This window comes from Triplophysa rosa, unplaced genomic scaffold (genome assembly GCF_024868665.1).
Source record: "Triplophysa rosa unplaced genomic scaffold, Trosa_1v2 scaffold1_ERROPOS8542417, whole genome shotgun sequence".
Taxonomy (NCBI): domain Eukaryota; kingdom Metazoa; phylum Chordata; class Actinopteri; order Cypriniformes; family Nemacheilidae; genus Triplophysa; species Triplophysa rosa.
Genome location: NW_026634217.1, coordinates 26,390 through 50,828, shown reverse-complemented (window position 1 = coordinate 50,828; position 24,439 = coordinate 26,390). Strand labels below are relative to the sequence as shown.

The following is a 24,439-nucleotide window of genomic DNA, read 5'->3' as shown; positions in this document are numbered from 1 at the left end:
TTACTTTACCAATATTTAGCCTTCATTATTAGATAATCCACAGTGCTTTTACATACTGTACATTGCAAAATGTTTACATACACACAAATATTATGTTGTTGTAATTAGGGCTGCCCTTGACTGGAGATTTCTTTGGTCGACTAGTAGTTTTTATTTAGGCCATTAATCGACTATTTGCACGTTTATGATATTAATTTAAATATTTCAATATGGGGACTGTGACATCAGATGATGGTTTAAGCTTCAAGTATGAAAATATATTTTATGTAAGATTGCTAAAATTGTTCTAAATTACAGAGCTATACAAAACCATTATAATGAGCCTTTAAAATATTAAGCGCTCAAGCACTTAAATTATGCGTACGCATAATGCAATCCCAATCCGCTGTCACACTGCCACAAATTATGATTATACGTCTCGATATAATATTTCTCTAGTGAACTAGTGAAAATTGAAAAAAAAAGATGGAGTAAATATAAATTTTAGGCAAACAAACTAAAATTAACATATTAACAAACTAAAATATTAGTGCAAAAAAAATAAAAAGGCATAACGAAACCTTTTTTCTCTGGATCAGACCGAAAAAATACCCTATAATGTGAAAAATACCCTATAATGTGAGTATTTTCTTCAAAAACTAAATTCAATGGTAGCAGTATTTTAAACGTAGAATATAAAATAAATTGTTAATAAACGAATAAATAAAAATACAGCAAATTGAAGCACTTAAAAGAAAACATATCAGTGGAAAAATCAAGCAGACAGCTTTAAAACCGAAAGAAAACTCTGAGGTCAAAACGCAAAAATAGGAATAAATAAATATATTCAATACATTGTATCAACAAATAAATAAAATATAAAGCAGTAACTAAACACTACAACAATATAGACCATTAACTTAACTCGCCTCAGTTTTCCTTCATTTTTCGCATCTCTGCCATATAATGCCCTTCTTCATAAAGATGGGCGCACCGGTTTCATGGAGAACATGGAGATCAGTTTTCCCAACAATAAGACCAACTTATGTTCCTGCGACATTCCAAAACACTAAATGAAAAAAATACTTAACACTCGAACATGAATGCAAAGCGCTCACACTTTGTCCTGTGATCCTTTATTGATGCACTTTCCGTTCACGGTCAGGCTCTTCGGCATTTCTTTACATAATACTCTTTATTAAGGTGGATACTGAATCTTAATGAATTAAGCCACATTTAGCTTTTTGGAATATCGCAGGAACCCAAGTTTGTCCGCATCGCCGGAAAATGGAGCTCTGTGACCCACACGCAATGAAGCCGATGCGGCTGTCATTAGAAGTGCACAGATGGCGGAGGGATACAGCATATGTGCTCAACAAGCATTTTCTACTTTCTACCAAAGACAAAAAATAGCAATTGAAGAGCTCAATACAAACAGTAGTATGAAGAATAAGCATGTTGATTTTGAGTTTCCACAAAGATTAGAAAGGATTTCGAGTCATTAACTGTTTCCCTCAGGAGCTAGGGAGAAAGAGAGTCTGATTTAGGCCCAATCCCAATTCTATTTTCTACCCCTTCGCCTACCCCTCGCCCCTTACCCTTGCTCCTTGAAACAAAGTGGCAAGGGGAAGGGTTACAAATTTTCCGCTAAGAAATGGGACACCACTACTACACTGGTATACGTCATCATATGTCGTTGCTAGCTCCTAACGTTACATCAGAGCACATGCATGGGGTATATGACATAAAAATATTTTTTCTAATATTCTGCAATCAGTGCTGTCCGCTAGCAAACTTTAGCGATTTTTTTTTGCAAACGTTAAAAGAACATCACCGTAAATACAAACACAAGATTGATTGTAACATACATAAAATGAAAATTTGTCATAAAAATCCTTATTAATGGCAAAAATTACTTGCATTTATTGGACTGCTTGCTCGAGTGAGCAGCCATGTTGGAAATATATCTTAGCCCTTCGTTTGAAGTGAGGTCCCGAAAAATCTTCATTTGAAGGGCTATCTGGCACTTCTTCTTACCCCTACCCCTCCAACCAAAAGAGAATTGAGACACCCCTACCCCTTGACGTAAACCAGGGCTCTAGAGTGCGACCTTATTTCTCAATGGTGCGACTAAAAAAAATCTGAGGTCGCACCGGTGCGACCAGCCGTTCGAGGGAGAAAAAAAGTCTCCGCAACTCTGAAAGTCTCCCTGTGATTCAACAACAGACACTCATTAGGCCCATATCATGGTCTAAACCAGTCAGAGATAGTGAAGGGCGGACCCCGCTCTGATTGGCCGTGGTTCAGACTTTCCTGTACGTGTGTGTACCGGAGGTCGCGTTAACCGAAAATTCTCTGTCATTGACAGATTTTTTTTACCAGTGATGGAAAAATCTGAAGACTGTCCGTCCGTCCGTCATTTTGACGGATTACAATGAGGGCAATTTGTAACTCCCCGTTTCCCTTCATTAGAGCGTGATATGCTCGCGAAGGCACAGGTGTTTTCACCTGTCATTGTTACTGACTAGACATATGTGATGCGGTCTTGGGAAAACCCGTCGGATGTCGCGCTGGGACGCGGGAAAGACAGTTCACCTATCAAAGTAAACCACATAGCATGAAGAATGAAGGAGTATCAATGCACATCTCCTGCCAGTCCTGTGTAAACTACGGCATGCAAAGTTTGTTTTATACAATGTTTTCGTGAGATGACAGAGCTCCCTGTCTGCAAAACATACAAGGGATGATCAAAAGTCCAGACACTATGCACATGATAAACAACGTAAAACTTCCTTCACTGCTTATTAGTTGTTGTCCGAAATGTTTGCTAGTTTCCTTGTGTAGTGATAATGGCAGAGCTCTCGTTCTTTAAGTGTGCCCTGCACCATTTTCCTTACTTTCGTTTTATTCAAACGGTTTTGTACAGTATTTTTATAGACTTCAACACTAGGAAATATTTTTTTATTAAATTGTTATTAGAGTAAGTCTTTTACCACTGTAAAGTGACTTTTACTTGTGATACTGAACTGTTGTGCTTTTATTTTCATCACTTAACTTTAAACCCGTTTTCCTCAATTCCGTTCCTGAAAATCATAGCGCTTCAGCCGACCTCAGCCATAACTTTTGTTACATACACAAGGTATGAGCAAAATATAAACTGATTTGGAAAGGGCTAGAATATGGTATCAAAAACTAATATATAAATTTGCACCATGTGTTGGGTTTTCCCAGATTGAATCACATATGAACATAAACATTATATAAACAACAACGGCTTTATTGGGCATTCAGTTGAATTAAAATACAACAAGTTCCAAGACGCAAGTACAGCGTGATGACGTCACGAACATACTAATTACCACCTAACGCCACCTTGCACCATAGTGATGGGTAATAATAGATTATGACGGATTTTTTACGAGCCTGTCAGTCAAAATGACGGACAATAAAAAAGTCTAGCGCAACCTCTGGTGTGTACATTTGAAAATGCGTGTGCTGCAGTCAGACAGAGAGGTGAGTAGCCTATAGGCCCGTCAGTTAAACAGAGAGGATGTAGCCGCGGATGATGAGAGAAGATGAAAAGAACGATTGAATAATGTTAAGTTAAGGCCTGATCCGTCCGAAAATCAAAAGCAATGCTCTGACACGGAGCCATCAACCTCCCAGGTTATGTCAAGCCCTGGTCCATTTATTTTTGTTACCTTTCTTGTAGAATTGTGCTTCAAATAAAGAACTTTATGTTGACCAGATTGTTAGTTAATCATTTACAAGTCAATTTTGCTTATATGGACAGCAATTTAAAAAAAGTGAACTGTTGTTAAATGCGATGCGACCGAAAATTTGGGTGCACCTAACTTTTGTGCTGGTGCACCTAAGAAAAAAAGTTAGGCGCACCAGTGCAAAAAGTTAGTCTAGAGCCCTGTGAACGCGCCAAACAGAGGGGTAGGGGAAAGTGTAGGGGTAAGGGGTAGAATTGGGATTGGGCCTTAGAGATCAATAGCGGTATATATTGTGTCTGCTAGATAAGCAATTGACCTATCGGTAAGCCCCGCCCCCCTTAGTAGTGTTGGGCGATATTCTCTATAGTCCAATCGTTCTATCGCCAGCCTGTGGATCGCCGATACACGATAGTATTTAGAGGCGGGCAATTTACGTATTTATATATGACAAGCTGGATTTGTGGACAAAAACGGAAGCTTACATGCAGGGCTCTACAGTGCGACCAATTTGGTCGCACATGCGACCTAATTCCTCAATGGTGCGACTAAAAAAAATCTGAGGTCGCACCGGTGCGACCAGCCGTTCGAGGGAACAAGTCTCTGCGAAAGTCTCCCTGTGGTTCAACAACAGACACATTAGGCCCATATCGTGGTCTAAACCAATCAGAGATAGTGAAGGGCGGACCCCCCTCTGATTGGCCGTGGTCCAGATATTCCTGTACGTGTGTGTACATTTGAAAATGCTGTGCTGCAGTCGGACAGAGAGGTGAGTAGCCTATAGGCCTTTCAGATAAACAGAGTGGATGTAGCCGCTAGGGATGTAACGATTCACCGTGAGCTGGTTGAAAATCGGTTATAATGAGTGACGATTCAATTCGGTTGAGGCTTGAACTGAATCGCAATACATTTTTTGAACTGCAGGGGCTGCTATTTTCACTGCAAACCTAAACGTGGATGCTGATATTTCTTAAATGCAAAAAAATCCAAGAAAAGCACAGACAGTATTAGTTTGTTTATATTAAAGAGACTTTTTCTATTATTAATTTGTTATAAAATCGCAGTTTACTTTTGTTATTTGAAATAAAACATTATTTTATTATGCAAAGAAACGTGAAGCATTTAAGAAATAATGCAAGGGAAGTTGTTCATTTCTAATTTTTCAACTCATTTTTAAAAAATAAATCGTGAGTAAATCGTGAATAAATCGCATCGTGAGATCAGAATCGTGAATCGCATCGCATCGTGAGCTGAGTGAATCGTTACATCCCTAGTAGCCGCGGATGATGAGAGAAGATGAAAAGAACGATTGACAACTTTTTCGTTAAGAATGTTAAGTTAAGGCCTGATCCGTCCGAAAATCATAACCAATGCTCTGACACGCTAGACTGCGACTAAATGGTCTCATTTTGCAACAAATTTTCCTGCCAGTGCGACAAGTTTTTCTTAATGGTCACACCGGTGCGACTGTCAAACTGATCAATATATAATTTTTGCGTATTATAAATTTAATGCGCAGAAATGTTACATTGCACAAGCTGCGCATTCAGTCACTCATTTTCGTCTCCCCTCCTTCAACCATTCATTATCTATCAGTGCCCCGCCCCCAAAGACGTAATTCGCGGGTTAAGAGGCGAAGGACCGAAAGAGCAGACGAGTGAAGCGCTCAATCTTGCAACTTAAATAAATATGCAGAATACAAGAATTTCCCCTGCTAAGGTACAAAACAGCAAAGATAACGAAATGTGTTGCTAGTGTTGTATGCATGTGAAGCTAATGCAGAAAACACGTGTTTAAACTTTATGCACTAAACTATTGTATAAAGATCTCTAACAATACTGCAAAGCATACAAAAGTTATACATCACGCTAAATACTATTTATTTGTGAGTCGCTATTGATAGAAGCCAAACGTGTATCAATGCAGCTTTCATGAAGAATAATCACTAAAAGCCTTCAGGTCTCGCGGGTTGTTTGAGATATGCGCGCGCCCAGAGAGTCAGAGCACAAAATACTAAACGGAGTTCTCTTTCACGCCTTCTTACTCTGAAACGGACATATTAACACAAAATAACCTAAAAATTCCCATATTAACAAGAAACCTTGTAAAGGTATTCATTTTGTTTCGTGACCAAACAGTTGGGAAACAAAACACGTGTTACAGTATATTGCGCGAGCTCTTAAAGGGGCAGCAGCATAATAAAGATCTCTGTTTATAATGTTCATCAAACAACAACGGACGGGCCCAAAAACACTCACTGATATTAAAGGAATTGTGTTCTCTTATAGGAGTCGTTCACAACAAGGAAGAAAGTAGCTTTAAGAAAGATGTGCTTTAAATATGGTGAAGTGTTGAAAGAGAGTTTACATATACAATAAAAATAATTCAATCATAAACAATGATTTGTATTAATTTCTAATTGATTTATTAATGTATTAAACACATTATAATGAAGTTTTAGTGATTCTTTTTTCTTACCTCACCCCACGACTCTGGTGCTATCAAATTAAGGGCTGGTGCCACTCAAGTGTTAGTCTAGAGCCCTGCTTTCTTGTAGAATTGTGCTTCAAATAAAGAACTTTATGTTGACCAGATTGTTAGTTAATCATTTACAAGTCAATATTGCCTATATGGACAGCGATTTAAAAAAAAAGTGAACTTGTAAAACTGCGGTGTTAAATGCGATGCGGTTGAAAATTTGGGTGCACCTAACTTTTGTGCTGGTGCACCTAAGAAAAGGCGCACCAGTGCAACCAGTGCAAAAAGTTAGTCTAGAGCCCTGACATGGCTAGAAAATGCTCATGTGTGACTGCAATTAGCATTCTGTCAGAAAGTAAACTATTGCTGGAAGTCAATGTCATTAATCCAAATGCGTCATTACGCGGGTTTCCATCACTCTGGTTTTATTCGCATTTTGAAGTTTCTCATCAGAAACGAGTGATGGAAACGGCAAATTTCGAATTAAAAACCCTTAATTCACAAAAAAGTTTTTACGCTCGCTTGATGTGGTTTTTCTTTTTTGCGAAAAAGGGTTAATGCGAATAATGGGAGATTGAAACGCATTTGCTGAATAAATTCCTCCAAAAAGTCACGTAACTGCACTATGAGACGGCGTAACCTGACTAACCAGAGTACTGATCTTGTTACACACACAGCATGAGAAATGTTGTGATGGTCATTCTTAAATGCCTGAGCAAAGTCGTCAAAGTATTCTGTAATTGCATCTTAGAACTGTCCCGACTATGTTTCCCGAACAGCAGGCATCCACAAAAGCAGCGCATTTATTGTGTTTCGTAATTGTCGGCTTGCACAAGTTTTATTATATATGAAATTTATTATATTCAGTGGCTTCTCTTACTTTTCTTACTGATATTTAGTAGCAGTTTATTAGGAAGTGACGGTTGACTAGTTGGATGGAAACGGTGCTTATTCGAAATAGTGTTGTCAAAAGTACCGGTACTTCGGGTCCAAGTCGGTACCTAAAAATAAAAAAGTTGTCGGTACCTAATTTTCACAAGACCCAGTAGTACCGACGTACCGGGTCAACCGGGTACTGATGCTCTGTCTGACAGGTTGTTAGTCGGAAACTTTTTATAGACGCAATAAGACGTGATGAGCGGATAAGCGCGGCTCCGATCCACAAGAGATGCGCACAGAAATACTTCAGATTAAAGTCATATCACGAAGAAAACGAACAGAGTTTTGTGGTGAAACGAGGAAGCATCCGGATTTAAGTTAACAAGTTCAAGCGGTAAGTTTCAAATTATGTTCGCGTTTGCATTATGAATGTTGTAGCATATGTTAAGTTAAAGGTTACGTTAAAATAAACATCCCTGTTTGCGTGTTAATTTGTTAGCGCCAATGCTAATCCAGTCAAGTGTCCTTATTAACCATTTAATGCTTTTATAACTGTAATGGAGTAAAATTAATGGGAGGACAGGGTGGGGTTTACAGTACCTAGTATTTTATTTAGGCCTATCTGCAATCTATGTGCTAGAAAACTATCATACTAACTGCATGACTAGCAATGTGTATGTCTTGGATAGATAACTCTATTAGGTTTAAAAAACCACATTTAAACTAAAGAAAAATATATCTGTTGCATTTATTATTTTAATATACAGTTACCTTAATGTAAGTAATCTTGTGTAAATGCAGTATAAAAACTGAGGTTTGTTTTAATATTGCATATGCATGTTTGTTCAGTCAGTTGACTTACTGAAGTTTATTCTATTTGTCTTATACAGCAGCAGACTGAGGAGGATGTTCATCAGCATGAAAGACCCCAGTGAGCACACAACAGTTTCAGCAACAATTAACTTATACTTCATGTATACAAAATGGCATTGCTTTCTATACATTTATATTAACAATGAGCTTTATTAATAAAATTGTGTTTCAATTAGCATGTACTTGTGTTTTGCTTTGGTACCGAAATTGGTACCGAGAACCGTGGAATTTTACTGGTATTGGTACCGACTACTGAAATTTTGGTACCGTGACAACACTAATTCGAAAATGTTTTATGCGATATTCCAATTTTGCGTATAAGCTAAATTCGCAACTTTGGATGGAAACCCGGCTATTGATGCCCGCGTCGCTGTTATTACTTGATTGCCAAACAGGAACAACTCGTGCTTGGTTTTAAACCCTCACGCTAGCAATTCCTGCAAGGAAAAGCCAGAGGCGTGAGCATTGCAAGCTCTCTTGTGCGCGGAAAACTCAAACCCTGCACATAAACTTTCTCTGGCGCGATGAATAGCCAGAGCTGTGTGTATTACAAGCTATCTCGTGCGTGGAAAACTCAAAGCCTGGGAAAACTCAAAGCCCGCACATTATAAACTCTAGTGTGAGGAAAATCCTAAGCCACGTGCATTGCAAGCTCTCTTGCACGAAGAAATGTGCAATGCGCATTTGTAATATTAATTTCCAACATATATTGGCAAACAGCCAACTATCGTCTAAGGCAGGGGTCCCCAAACGTTTTTCTGCAAGGGCCACATAATTTTCCCTGTCTTTAATGGGGGGACGGGTTGGTTTGTAACAGAAAATTACATGGGTTGGAGTGACTACTAGTATTATTGTGGAGATTTAATTATGATTTTAAATGTATTTATTATGCCTCCTAATGCTAGAATAGTTTATTTTGTTATGCACCTTACAGACAAATGATTACTTTTCGAGAGAAATATAGCCTATTAAAAGAGCATTGTTATTACTATCATAATGACATTTTTTCATATTCAGTGCTATTCAAAATCAAAACATTTACTTATGCATATTAATTAGTGTGAACTGTGGGCTTGCTTCTGGCTAGTGAGAAGTCCAATGTCAGGTTCCATTCCTGTCACAGCCAGTCTCAAAGACTGATGCAAATGTTCATCAGTGAGTCTTGACCTCATTGGAGTTTTCATCGGTTTCATGCATGAAAAGGTTTTCTCACAAATATACGTGCTGCCAAAAAGTGTGGACATCTTCATTGCTTGCCTTTTGATGTTTGGGTATGTCTCGTTAGGAAGGGAAGCATAGAATTCAATGAGACCGTTGGGCTTAAATGTGTCTTTCAGAATATCACAGTTCTGTAACTCAGCCAACTCGAACTGATAAGAAGGCGGGGCTTTGTCAATGTTGGCAGCAAAGGGGTTCTGGAAAAGGCGGATTTCTTTAGCGTGAACATGTAGCTCACGGAATCGCACGTCAAACTCCGCCTTAAGCTTTTCCAGCGCTTCCACTGACTTTTCAGCTGGGAATGGAGCCACTGGTTTCTCAGCTGAGAGACTTTTGGTAACGGGGAGATGAGTGAAGTCTTGCTTTTGCACTTGTCCCACAAGCAGTGCTATTTTCACCTCAAATGCTTTTATGTGGGAATACATGTCACATATCATGTCACATATTAGTTTCCCCTTGCCTTGGAGCTGCAAGTTGAGGCCGTTCAACATTTCTGTCACATCTGTTAAAAAGGCGAGGTCCCATTTCCATTCTGCGTCGATCAGTTCTGGGACAGTTTTGCCCTTCGTCAGAAGAAAGGTGTTGATTTCAGGTAGCAGCTCATAAAAACGCCTCAAAACTCTGCCCCGGCTTAACCATCGGACTTCAGTGTGGTAAAGCACATCTCCGTGAGCAGACTCTAGCTCGGCGAGAAAGGCTTGGAACTGCCGGTGTTTAAGTCCGTTTGCTCTGATGAAGTTTATGCATGACACCACCACCTTCATGACTGATTCCCACTTCAGAACTTTGCAGCAGAGTGCTTGCTGGTGAATCAGGCAGTGGACTTGTAACAGTGGGGTTAGACCTCTTTCCTCCATTTCTTTATTCATGCGTCCTATAAGCCCCCTCGATGCGCCAACCATACTAGGAGCCCCGTCAGTAGTGATGCTGGCCAGCTTAGACCAGTCTAGACCCAGCTCTCCCATCGTTTGGCACACTTTTCCAAAAATATCCTCCCCTGTCGTAGTGCCTTTTAGACTTTGTAGGGCTGCTAGCTCCTCTGACACTTCAAAGTTTGAATTAACTCCGCGAAGAAATATTAGCAGCTGTGCTGTGTCCTGCACGTCATTGCTCTCATCCAGTGCTAATGCAAAAAATTCAAATTCTTTCACTTTCTCCTGCAGCTGGGCATATACATTATCCCCCATTTCTTCAATTCGTCTGGTGACTGTACTTGCGGACAGACTCACCGCATTTAAGACATCTTTCTTATCGGGACACACCTCCTCCGCAACAGCATTCATACATTTCTTGACGAACTCGCCGTCACTGAATGGCCTACCGTTGGTTGCAATCAGTTTAGCTACCTGAAAGCTAGCTCGAACGGATGACTGGTTCAGCTGGGTTTGGCGTACAAATGTATTCTGCTGAGCTGATAGTACACTTTTTAGCTTCAACACTTTGTCTGCTCTCATTTGGCCTTGCAAGCTAGCATAATTTTCTCTGTGGCGGGTTTCATAGTGTCGGCGCAGATTGTATTTTTTGAACACAGACACTGTTTCTTGACAGATGAGACAAACAGCCACTTCTTTGCACTGAACAAAAAAATAATCACTTGTCCACTTTTGGTTAAATACCCTGCATTCTGAATCAACCTTTCTCTTTCCCAACCGCTTGGCCATTTTGTCGTCTCTTTGAATTTTTCCGCTGGTTCGCACGTCAACTGTTCGATCGCGATGGTACGTTATGTTGAACGTACCATTCTGTTGGTAGGTGAATTTAACAAATAATTAGGCTATGTTAATAACTAAGGGAAATTTGAGTCTGAAAGCCAATATTTATTATCAAATATAGACAATGATATAAGTGAAACCGTATATTTAAAATTAAGTTTTCTAAATGTCTCTGGCATTGTTCAGAGGGCCGTTCCAAATGTGGGGGCGGGCCGCATTCAGCCCGTGGGCCGTAGTTTGGGGACCCTGGTCTAAGGAATCAGCTATCGCTGATATGTCTGAGTATCGTCGATACACTAACACGATAGTATCATCAATCGGAGCAACCCTACCCCTTAGTTACTGTTGCTAACTCGGACAAGCGACCGGAGTTCCTAATGTCTTTCAATGAAAGCTGTCAGGGTAAGATTCAATTAATTTACATTTAACCAGTTTAATATGGAGAGTCACTGAAATGTATAGCTTCGTTTATGACCTACAATGTACATGCGTGAGAACAGTTAGCTATTTAGGTTTGTACGTTAGCAAGGACTCACTAACTTTAACATTAACTAGTTTTATCCAGAGATACGCTACTGAAGCACAAGATGACATTAACGACCTGCTTGCGCAGATGAAAACTATAACTTTGTGAAAGTATGTTAACCAGAAAATAAACGTTTTTGTCTTCACTGGGATTGGAGTTGAATCGGGTTACTGCGCCCATATTTTGCGTTCTTGTTTGGGTTTAGGAAATTGGATAAAATGAATTACATTCCACATCCTCCCAGGACACCTGGCATTAGAGTTTACAAGTACCCCAGGCACATCGTTTTATCATTTTTTTAGCAAAACACCATAAAATCACAGAGAGCTTCAGGTCTTACAATGTTTCTCTATGGTGCTTAAACCTAAAGTTGTCCGAGTTCCAGTCCTTGTGCAACTCATATTCAACTGCCATTGGCTTATTTGCATTCGAGGGGAGGATATCCTCTGAGCCTATCTCTGCAAGCCTGTGAGAAAACGAGCCGTTAAGATTTCGCTCGCTTTCTGACGTAGGTAGTTGTTCTTATTATAATATTACTGCCCCCTTTTCTGAACGTGTCCACCCATGGCGCTGCCGCCATTTCTGTTTTCGCAAGTGACATATGTGAATTAGTTCCGACACCATGGCAAAAGTAAGCAAAGCAGAGCAAAGCATGCTAAGTGTTCTGTTGTTGGCTGCACAGAGCAGCACATTACACTGTTCCCAGCCTGACAGGAGAGCAATGGATTTATTTTGTTTTCAATGGAAATCCACCAAACTGAACGAGGCAAAGCTGCAAATAAAGACATTGTAAGTACCGTTATTTTTTAAGTAAGACCTCAGGGACCTGTGGCAACTTATAAGTAGGTAAAACGTCATTGTGAAACGTTTGTCCATTCACTCATAGAAAGCAATGTGTATGGCCTGTAAACACACAACGGGATTGTCCTGTGTAACGTTACTTTCACTTAGAGAAAACGCGATGCGTTTGTCTTGAGTATCTTCACTTATAGAAAGCAGTGTGTATGGTCTGTAAACACGCGATTGGTCTGTCATGGGTACTTTCACTTATAGAAAGCAGTGTGTATGGTCTGTAAACACGCGACCGGTTTGTCATGTGTAATTTCGCATGTAGAAAACATGGCGCCTTTGTTAGGAGTCTGTTCGCTTTTATAAAACAATGTGTTTGGTGTTTAAAGACAGAAACAACGTTTCTCATTTGCTTTATGTGACCCTTCTTTTGTCGATGGAAGCACAGGCTCTAAGCCCTGGCTGAGTTTTCTGTGAAAGGGTGCGGAGACTAGCAGCTAGGGATGCTCATATTGAAAGTTTAACCGTTAACTGATCGTTAAAATTTTGACCGGTTAATACTAGCAGTTAAACGATTTAAAAGGTATGTTTATTTTAAGTTTAATAATATTAATAATATTTTTTTATAAATTCTCGTTCTCTGTCTTCCCGGCGTGTCTACGGCTCAGCAAAGCTAATAGCGGAGCCTACTGCAAGGGAATTTTGGTGCTAGTCATCAATTTATCCTTTATGTAAACTTATCTCATGGATGCTTAGCATCAGCTGCCTGTGCGCTTTGGAGAAGAAAACTGCGTGACCGGTGGTTTCCCTGCCTTCTTTTAGACGTGACGTAAAAATACAATGTGAAATATGAATAAGTAAAAAATAATGTTTGTATTTTGGGTGGTATAGCAGATCGGATTCATTTTTTTTCTTGCCTGTTTATTTTATGCTTTGGATTTATATATTATTATAGATTTTCTCCATTGTCCAAAACGCCGCAGGTTCGTGAAAATGTGATATGTGAATGCAGGTGCTGTTGTTGATGTATTCGTTATGCTGCTGTTTGCATGTTAAAATAAATCTGTGAAAAAAATGTTTGTATATTTAACGTGTCACAGACCCTCGTCAACTGTAGCTGTGTTTTCATTTCGAAGTCTGCGTCCTCCGGATGTCGCATGCGAAGGCGTATGCGGCAGACAAACGCGACCTCCAGAGGACGCAGCCTTCGAAATGAGACGCAGTATGTATTTTTTAATTCCAATTTATTATTAGAATCTTAACGGTTATTGTTCGGATAAAGAGTGTCGGTTCTCGGTTAGGGAAATTAACCGAAATGAGCATCCCTACTAGCAGCTCATTTGCACTTTGTCACAAAGAGGACTGTGACCTTACATGAACTATGCACACTGACTCATAATTATACATACATTCGCATGCATATACATAACACGGTCTGCTTGCCGGTATTGATATCTGGGACACGGAACGTGTGTTATCATGAAGTATATGTTGTGTGGGGAGGAAGTGTGTGTTTATGTTCGATGTATCTTGTAGCATTATTTTATTCGGTTACTCATCCGGGAAATAACCACAATACACTTTTGTACATTCAAAGTGTTTATTGAATATGTCATTTAATACATACAACAATATAACTTACCTGTTGAATGTTGGTGAATGATATTGTGTACATGTTATATTGTGGTCTATGTCTATGTGTGATGAGAGTTAAATGTTATTGTCCAGCATGTTTAATGTAGAAGTCGCACCTTTTTTAAAATGGTATATTCCGGGCGTGGCTTCCCCTTTAAAAATGGCAGCCAGCATTACCTGAAGGGGAAAAAGAGCTTCTGAGAAGTAGAGGCTGGTTGGTGGTGCTCTCGAGACTTGGCAGAGAGTATGTGTACTGTGGGGTAGGGATGTAACGATTCACCGTGAGCCGGTTGAAAATCGGTTATAATGAGTGACGATTCAAATCGGTTGAGGTGTGAACTGAATCGCAATACATTTTTTGAACAGCAGGGTCCGCTATTTTCACTGCAAATCTAAACGTGGACATGCTGATATTTCTTAAATGCAAAAAAATCCAAGAAAAGCTCAGACAGTATTAGTTTGTTTATATTAAAGAGACTTTTTCTATTATTAATTTGTTATAAAATTGCAGTTTCGTTTTGTTATTTGAAATGAAACATTATTTTATTATACAAAGAAATGTGAAGCATTTAAGAAATAATGCAAGGGAAGTTGTTCATTTCTAATTTGTTTCAACTCATTTTGTAAAAATAAATCGTGAGTAAATCGTGAATAAATCGCATTGTGAGATCAGAATCGTGACTCGCATCGTGAGCTGAGTGAATTGTTACATCCCTACTGTGGGGTATGATAGATTGCCTACCCGGTCAGTAACGGTTAATAGAAACAGCTGGACTATGCCTACCTAAGAGGATTTGTAAATGTTTTTTTGTTTTTGTCTCTGTTCACTGGATTTGTCACGGTCTACTTATTAAATTCACCTGGACTTGGAAATCTTGTGTCATGGCTGATTAATACTGCCAAACCGCTTGAGCAATCGCTCACACACTTAAAGAGACACACACCAAAACAGCGCGTTTCTCCTCACATGCAAAACTGGCCAATTAGGATATGGTATAATAAAAGATCTGTGGTGTATTTTGAGGTGAAACTTCAGACACATTCTGTGGACCCCTAAGATTTATATTACATTTGTGTAAAAGTAGCAAGAAACCTCTCCTTTAAGGGGGTCACACACCGGACGCGGAAGCGCCGAGCCGCAGAGCGTAGTGCCATTGTTTGTAAAAATTAACATATTGTTTTCTATGAGTGTACACACACCGGCGCTGTTCTGAGTCCTGCAGCGCCACTCGCATAATATAACATTAAATTAGATGTTACTTGACTGAAATCATCTTTAATGTACACACTGACTTCCCCATAAAGTGCTAGATGCTTTTATCTGTTTGGGAATAACGGAAAAACAACATTAATATAGAAAACCTCTTGATTCTACCAAGTTAATAACAGTTGTCCTTGACGTGGCGATGCGCGGCTCGGTGCTTCCGCATCCGTTGTGTGACCCCCCCCTTTACTCACTCAAGGGCTAATTGAGCATTCGTGCTGGTTCATTGCCTTTAGAAATGCATAGACTTGGAATGCCAAGTGGCATACTGTAACTGAACTATTGCTAGTGGCTTGGCAAAAATTGTTCAATGCAGTCAAGAAAAGTCTTATCAATAGAAAAAGCTTCTCTATTTTTGAATAGCCTTGAAACATTTAGGCCCGGATTCATAGATGAGACTTAGCCTAAACTAGGACTATGCCTTAGTTAATTTAGGCTATTTAAGTCGCTTTTTTTAAAATGTCATAGAAAAAAACATTACTGATGTGCATCTTGAGACAAAACAATGGCACTGACATATTTTAAGAGATGTCAGGGCAAGTTATTTTCAGTTAAGACAGCTCAAAATTAATTTTAATTATGCCCACTAGTCGTCTTAAGCCTTGTCTGTGAAACCAGGGCGTAATTTCTTCAGTTTATGAGCATGGCGGTATGCATTTAGTTTAGGGGGTAGTTATATACAGACTGAAATATCTTCTCTGAAAAATCTGTTGCTTGTTTTAAAACATAAAACACAATTTCATTTACATCTATGCATTTGCCAGATGCTTTTATCCAAAGCGACTTACATTGTATTATACTATACTGTACATTTGTTTCTAATTATGTGCAATCCCTGGGATCGAACCCATGACCTAGGCGTTGTAAGCGCCATGCTCTAACCACTGAGCTACAGGAAAGCTAGACATCAGACATAAACATCATAAACTAAAACTCACTCAAGTTTTGCAAAGGTTTGATATTTGCTCCTAATTGTTTCTATTGAGAAAAATGATCATGTAGGCCTAGACTTTGGACGTTTCAGTAGCTCAATTGGAGAGCGTGGCACTATCAATGCTGATGTTATGGTTTTCATTTTAAGGGAAAAATGATCAAATTAATGACACTTTAAAGTCTGCATGAAACGAAAGTAACGATCGTATTCTTTTCTGTATTTTGATGTATAGCTGAGTGAAACAGCTTCTGAAATGAGAGAAAATGTAGGGTGCGTGGGACTTGAGAAATGATTGGATTGTTGGAAGATGAGCATTGCTAACAAAATTGAGGCAAATTTGTATGCAAGTTTGCAGTCAATCGTGGAGGACTCGCCATCGGCACCCTCCCATGAAGAAAGCTACACCCTTGCAAACCATTCCTCATGAGAGGAAGTGATAAGTCGTTTCGAGGGGGGTCAACGTTTTTGATTAAAGATTATGAGGGCACATAAATAAAAAAATAGAATATTCCATTAAACAATGTGTTTTTTCAATTTTGATTTCATGTCGTCTTTAAATGTGAATCAAGCATATTAAAGCTCAATTATTAATATGAATAAACAAAATCTCATAAATGATTTAGATCACCAGCACAGGCAATAACTATGTCTGATTGGGCAATAAACGGTAGTGGTTAATTCCATCTTGCTGTTTACAAGCAGCCCTGACAGTAGCTGAATTTTTTATTGAATTGAAAATATTGGCTAAAAGGAATCTCAATTCAATCCAGTCAGCATTTTAATACAATATGTAACCTTTAAACATTAATTTATCAGGATTATATTTGATATTAGCCACCCTGCTTCCAAGATATAGGGGTTAGCATTAAAAAAAAAACTATGTTGACCTGCATGTAAACATGTAAACTGATCTCCAAATGTTATCTGCATAATGAAATTCAGTTTAAAATTAAATCGTTGGGTACTCAGTCAGAACTTTAATTGACCCATCTTTAAAGGGATAGTTCACCCCTCAAAATTGTTGTTCCAAACCTGTATACATTTCTTTGTTTGGTTGAACACAGAAAGATATTTGAAAGATTGTTAGCAACTGATATTTCTGAGGCACCACTAACCGGGTTTCCATTCAAAGATGTGAATTTAGCTTATGCACAAAATTGGAATATCGCATAAAACATTTGCGAATAAGCACCGTTTCCATCTAACGAGTCAAAACGGTCACTTCCTAATAGACTGGCTCTAAATATCAGGAAGAAAAGTAAGAGAAGCCCCTGAATAAACTAATTTTCATATATAGTAATTACTTGTGACTCAAGCAAGCAGACGAAAAACAATAAATGCGCTGCTTTTGTGGATGCCAGCTGTTTGGGAACGCAGTCGTGACAGTTCTGTCTGTCTGTATTAGGCATGTGCCGGTATCAAATTTCCATGCTGCGATTAATTGATTAAGGTTTCATCGCGGTAAATGGTATTATCGCAGTATTCAATTCTATGAGAAATGCAGGTTGAAAATATAAACCAAACTCTGCTTACTTTTAACCCAAAATATTTCCAAACCTCAGACTTCACCCTTTTAGAAGGGGGATAAATCATCGGCAGCGTTCCTCCTTCCGCCATGCTTCCTCTCCGTGTGGTACTGTTTACATCAGAGTGCGCACACGTCTTTTGCTCAGCAGCGCGCGCACGCGTAGGCATCTCCACATGGGGAATGGGATTGTTTACATCAGAGTGCGCATTCCTACGCAGCATACACGCAGTGTACTTTTATCCGGTTGATGAAAAATAAACAAATATGCGTTCTAAAAATCAAAATGCTGATTTATATATTTTCGCGGTATTTGAAAGTGCCCGCGATAACAACATCGTGCGAATCCATTACCGAGGTTAATCGCATTACCAAGGTTAATCGCATTACCGAATATCGGCACATGTCTAGTCTGTATAGGTTATTGTTTGTCCTACTTTAAGCTTGTGCTTATGACTTCTCACATCTTCCTCTGGCTGGGTATATATATCATCACCATCACATTCCTCATCCTGCTGTGAATTTCCATGCTCCCAGTTATGCTGTATTAACATCCATTTCGACAATTTCTGTGAGCTGCAAACCTGCATCTCTCCCAAGATTTATTTGTTTTTGTACTTCCACCTGGACCATGTGGTTGACATTTGTCTTTCGGAGTCTTGAATGGTGCACATGAACATAAGTTTCTCCGTGCCTCACAAAAATCACAGCCTCATCTTGGCCAATGACGACACCTGGGCCTTTCCACTGTGTACTGTCTGCATGTTTGTAGTACACTTTGTCACCAGACTCATACCTTTCGTCTGACGGTCTCAATTGTTTTCATATGGCTCTTCGAATTCTTTCAGAACACTCCGCTTCTGTAAATGCTCTTCTTGCAGCATGCAGGGTAGAAATATGCTGCCCTACCCATGTGCTCACGCTGGAACATTCCAAAACTGGTGGTTTATCAGTGAAAACTGATGGTAGGTTTGGATTTTGTCCAAAAACAATCTGGTAATGACTTAACCTGTGTACGTTGTGCATAGTATTTTTTGCCATGAGGGCCCAGTCTAGGGCAGTTTTCCAATCACATCTGTTGTCATGCTTCACTTTCAACAGTATTTCAGTCAGAGTCTGATTGTGTCTCTCTAAAAGAACATTGCTCCATGTACTATAAGCTGCTGTGGTCTTTACCTCAGTGTTGAACTTTTCAGCCATGTCTCTCAATTCTTCATTGTTAAACTCTCCTCTGTTGTGACTGAACAGTCTCCTTGGTGGTCCATGAATGCTGATCCAGCAATGTATGAAGCTTTTCACAATTTCACTTTTTTTGTAGTCACAATGCTTGCATAACTGAATCGTGTGAAGTGGTCGATTACATGGAGATACCACACACCTGTATCCAATTCATGCAGATCCACAGCCACCGTTTCATTATAGCTTGAGGCCATGGGCAGTCCTACAGCATTTTTAGGTTTGGGTCTGCTTGGGTCTGATGTCTTAACATCATTGCATTCCTCATCCTGATTGCCTGAACTGGCTAGTAGCTTTTTAAGTCTGTCCACAGAGGCATATCCAAACTGTTTATGTAATTTTAAGAGTACTCTCTTTTTCTCATTTGTAGTCATGTTCTCTGTTACAGTTAGAACTTAATCTTCACGCTTTTCAGTATCACATGACAGATCTTTAGACATTAGATTCACACAGTAATGTCCCGATGAGGTGAGTTCAAGGGTTACAGGGTGCTGAAACATGATGGCTTTGTCATTCTGAAGATCCAAGACTGTGCCTGCTCTTTTTAGTGAAGTTTTGCTCAGAAGTAATGGGATATCTGCTGGAACTACTTCAGTTTCTATGTGGCATTTAGTCTGTCAGATTGTGGCTGGAATCTTGACTTTCTTTGTAGAGTGCACAACTTTTCCATCGCCAAATCTGAAAGCCCTTGTACTGTACTCCAGTTTTTGTAACTCTGCTGATTTTAGTCCATTGACATAATGATCAAACCATATCTGTCCGCAAACCGTTTTGGTACAGGCTGTATCGATTACTGCTGACCCAAATGATTCAACCATGAAGATTTCTGTATCAGATAAAGTTTCTTTAGAAAACAGTGTGATGTTACACTGCTCTGAGTCCTCTGCTATCTTAGCATGTTCCCTTCTGTGAGGACAATCCTTCACCCAGTGATATGTACTTTGACAGATGGCACATTTTGATCACCTACCATATTTATCCAGTGGGTTTGTTCCTGGCTGTGCCTTTAATTGTTTTTGCCAACGTGGCTTGTTCTCTTTCTTGCTAGCATCTGTAAAATATGCGGAGCCATCATTAATGTGACCTTCATGCATATGGTTTTCACCAAAAATTTGTTTCAGTGCCGACTTCATGTCAGGGAATGTAAGAGCAGGACAAGCAGTGAGCGCTAATTGTTTGTCTTTAACATCGAGTCCTGTGGTGTCAAGGAGCTTGAATGCTAATACAGCATCGGGAAGTATGATTCCGAACTGAAGTAGCTTGTTATGTTTACGTTCAAAATTCAATGATGTAATCGATCATAGAAATGCCGCACTCTTTTGTAATCAGATCAAACTCAGTGTATGCCTCGTATTGGTGATCTTTCTCCTCTTTTAAAAACAGTCAAGTTTTTCTAGAATTGTTGTCATACCATTATCCCTGTTCAAATATTCCACTGATATTTCCAGGGCAGCATCCTTTGCTCTCCTTGTGAGCGATAAAGCAACAGCCAAAGGCTTGTTTCTTTTTTTCCAGCTCCGTAACACGCATCCACATCTGCACTTAATTTTTCCAACTTTCATACGACGACTTTTCATCAAATTGTGGCGGGACTTTGTAGCTTCCAGCAGCCATCCTCTGCTACCAATGTTAATCCGCAACCTTGAAACATTTTCGCCTGGTCATTGGATTTGTTATGACTTTTTATTCCAGCACATCATAACACACAGCTCTGCTGTAGTGATGGGTCGTTCTTGAATGATTCGTTCATTTTGAACGAATCTTTAACGTGATTTGGGAAGAACGAGTCATCTCGGGGAGTGATCCGTTCAGTCGAGCATGCGCATTGCACAACATTCTATGGTCCAGTACTGGAATTAGTTCACTTGCTTCGAGTCTTCGAGTTCGGGTTTGAGTCGTTCGTTCATCATGTAACAGCCCTGGACGCTTAACCAATGCAATCTGAGCCGGAAAGAGAATTGATTAGTGAACGACTCAAACCTGAAGACTAATCAATTGTGAACTAATCAATTCTCGTTCCGGCTCTGACTGCATTGGTTAAGCAGATGGGGCTGTCACGTGATGAACGAACGACTACAACCCGAAGACTCGGGAGGTGAACTAATCAATTCTCTTTCCGGCTCTGACTGCATTGGTTAAGCGTACGGGGCTGTCACGTGATGAACGAACGACTCAAACCCGAAGACTCGGGAGGTGAACTAATCAATTCTCTTTCCGGCTCTGACTGCATTGGTTAAGCGTACGGGGCTGTCACGTGATGAACGAACGACTCAAACCCGAAGACTCGGGAGGTGAACTAATCAATTCTCGTTCCTGCTCTGACTGCATTGGTTTAGCTTACGAAGCTGTCACATGATGAACGAACGAGTCAAACCTGAAGACTTGTCAGATAAGAGGTGAGGTGAGCTAATCATAGACTAAGACCCAGGTAAACAATGAATTAATCTTTTCTGTTTCTTATAGCATTATAGTTTTGTATTGTTTGTAATGTGATCAACGTTTGCATAAGTAGTAGATATGTTAGGAAAGTAACATGTAACATTTTAATTATATTTTGCTAAAATGAACGAAATGAACGATATGACTCGAAAAAAGTTTCCTTCATTTTGCTAAACGAGACTCAAAGGTTCGAGTCAGTAAAATGATCCGAACTTCCCATCACTACTCTGCTTCAACCCTTACAACAACACAAACTGCTTCCCCTTCCCCAGGCCCATATTCTTGTTAACTTGCCAATTGAGCGCCCCCTTTTGGAGAGGAGCAAACACTGAAATTAACAGTGCTGACTGACGAGACGATGGCTGAGGCTTTTCTGTCAAATAACATGTAGTAGAATATGTAAGCACTAGGGCTGTGACGGTGGCCATGACAACCGCACCACCGCGGTGGTAAAGTGCCATGACGGTGGCGAACTTCCACCGGCGGTAGTGCACGTCACTCTGACAAATATAGGTGTAATAAATATGAGAGTTGCGATAACGATTGCTAGTTGTAGCCTTTCAGTTGTGGATGGTTTTATTTAAAAGATTTTACTTTAACAGAAATTATTGGCATACGTTTCCGTTAGTGCGTTCGAGCGCGGGCCTGCACGGCAAAACCCAGGTTATTCTGCAGGTTCTGCAATGGATCTTGTTGTGAAATGAACAGATACGTAAAATCAAAACTGGCTATGACCCGCTTGCTTAGTGTTGGAGCGCGCGCAGGTTTTGCAGCGGTTGCGGAGAGACATCTATTCATTTGCGCTCCTGTGCACATCTTCTGAACGTGCATTTAGTGCAGCTGTACACATTTTAATCTGGGCAGTGTCAACAAGTAAGTTTCACATCAACGAGTCGGAAAAAGTAAAGTTTTTATGGCAATCTGAATAGGAAAGCCAATGTAGGTTTAAACAGTTTGTTTCAAATGGAATTGTTAAGGACTGTAAGGGTTAATACGCCACTGACTGAAGTTACTGCAACAAGAGCTTTTTTATTTAGTATTTAGCTTTCTTATATCATTTAAGTTTTCATTATTTACTGATGTTTATTTAAATGTTTTATGTGCCGTTTCACTGATGGATTTACGCGTTAAACATTGACGGATGTTTCATCCTCATTTATTTCAGATATCATATTTCAATTATTTAGCAATTTCAAGTATTTAACAATTTCAAGTATTTAAATAAGGTCTATATTTCTCTTCCATTCGTCATGTGGTTGCTACATGCAAATATAATAATATAAATATTATTTATATAAATAATATATATGTCTCAACCACCGCACCACCGCGGTTGATTTGTCTATTACCACCGCGGTGGTAAAAAACTGCCACCGTCACAGCCCTAGTAAGCACTGTCATCAAGTGCCGGTTACGATTTAATTTTCTTTTTGTACTAATTTTAAAAAGCCGGTACTTTGCCATTTATTTAACATAAATGTTTTTTTTGTTTCGGCTATTCCTTTCTTATTCGTTTCTTATTTATTCTATTTTTTTGCACAGTGTGTGCCGTGATTACTCAATTTGTTAATATAGGCAACTTATTTAACGCAGAGGTTTTTTATTTTCGTTTCTTATGTATTTTTTGCTTGATGTGTGTCGTAATTAGTCGTTTTGTTAAAGGCAACCCTATCGGACGTTAAGGTTTTTTATATTAATTTCTTATTTTTTGCATAGTGTGTGGTTATTAGTTTAGTAAGGTCTGTGTTTAATATAAGCAAATGTCATAGTACTTTTTGGTACTTTTTACTGTTTTTAAACTGAATGTAAAATGCGTCATGTGGGGTGTGCGATATGACGATATTTGATCGCGAACGATTAAAATGACAGCACGATCCACTTTTTCGGAAAAATCGTTACATCGTCCTATATAGTGCACGACACATTATATCCGTTGCTTGTTCTATTGATTTCATCAACATCCGTGAGATAGATGGTACCAAGTTAACAAACTCGTGTACGTTGCTCGTACATTTAGTGAGATTAAGCGACGCAATCAGTGACGATGGAGGGAAAAGCGGAGGAGTTGGTCCCTAAAAAAAATTCAACATCTGTAATATGGAAATGGTTTGGTTTCTCCCCAAAAGACACAGCGCAAACAGCAGTTATTTGCAAATGTTGCAATGATAAGATTTGCACGTCGGATGGCAACACAACGAACCTTTTTAACCACCTCAAAAGAAAGCACCCGAAAGAGTATGCCGACAGTCAAATTATAAAGGGATCCCACGCGAAAACATCAGGTACAACCAAGCAGCCAGAAACTACAAGGCTTAAACAAACGACTTTAACGAAAGACGCATTTGAGAAAGGAACTCTGTATGACAGAACGAGCAAGCGCTGGAAAGATGTAACTGATGCGGTGACATTTTACCTGGCCAAAGACATGATTCCCATAAAGACTGTGGAAAATGAGGGCTTTAAAAGACTGCTCAAAGTCGTAGATCCACGTTACGAAATACCCAGCCGCAAATATTTTTCTTCCACGGCCATTCCACAGCTTTATTCCGAGTGCCGCAGCAAGATGCAAAACAAAATTCAAAACGTAAAGTTTTTTGCTACAACAGCTGATTTATGGTCTAGCCGTACGTCAGAGCCTTATTTAAGTCTGACGATTCACTTTATTCATGACTGGAAGTTGTGCAGTGCGTGTCTAGAAACAACATATTTCCCACAAGATCACACGGGCGAGCTCATAGCGCAAGGCCTTAGGGACGCGCTTGAATGTTGGTGACTGAATGAAGCAAACATGACCTGTATGACGACAGATAGCGGGGCCAATATGGTGAAGGCATTGGAGCTCAACAGCTGGTCTCGTCTGCAGTGTTTTGGGCACAGACTCCACCTAGCCATCGGTGAGTGCAACTAAAAATAAATATTGTCTCTGCCATTCAGGAGATTGTTCGTATAATAAATAATTTAAAATTACATTAGGAACATTGAACAGTAAAATTATGAGATTAGTTTGCAATAATAATTGCACTGTTATATGTAATTGTTTTGTATTATTTATATATAAAAACGTTTTTGTGGAACATCTGTTTGGTTTCAATAAAATAATATATTTTTATAATATAAACATTTGTAAATAAAATTTTACATTGTGCATTAGGTTAAATCTAATTAATACATAATTCTTTTTTATTAGAAAAAAGTGCCAAAGACCCTCGTGTTGAACGTGTAACATCGGTTTGCAA

The 24,439-nt window shown here is 39.3% G+C and overlaps 1 protein-coding gene across 2 annotated transcripts in view; it reads left to right on the top strand.

Annotated features, from left to right (window-relative positions):
- The window catches only part of LOC130549964 (ras GTPase-activating protein 1-like), a 54,848-nt gene that overhangs the window by 6,410 nt on the left and 23,999 nt on the right, over nt 1–24,439 (top strand). The window contains exon 2 of one of the 2 annotated variants that reach the window (XM_057327292.1): nt 7,943–8,199. The exons of the other annotated variant lie outside the window; for it this stretch is intronic. Within the exon in view, the coding sequence (XP_057183275.1) occupies nt 7,943–8,081 (139 nt within the window). The 3' untranslated portion in view covers nt 8,082–8,199. Of the gene's footprint in view, nt 1–7,942; nt 8,200–24,439 lie in introns of those variants that run through there. 2 annotated transcript variants of the gene reach the window in all.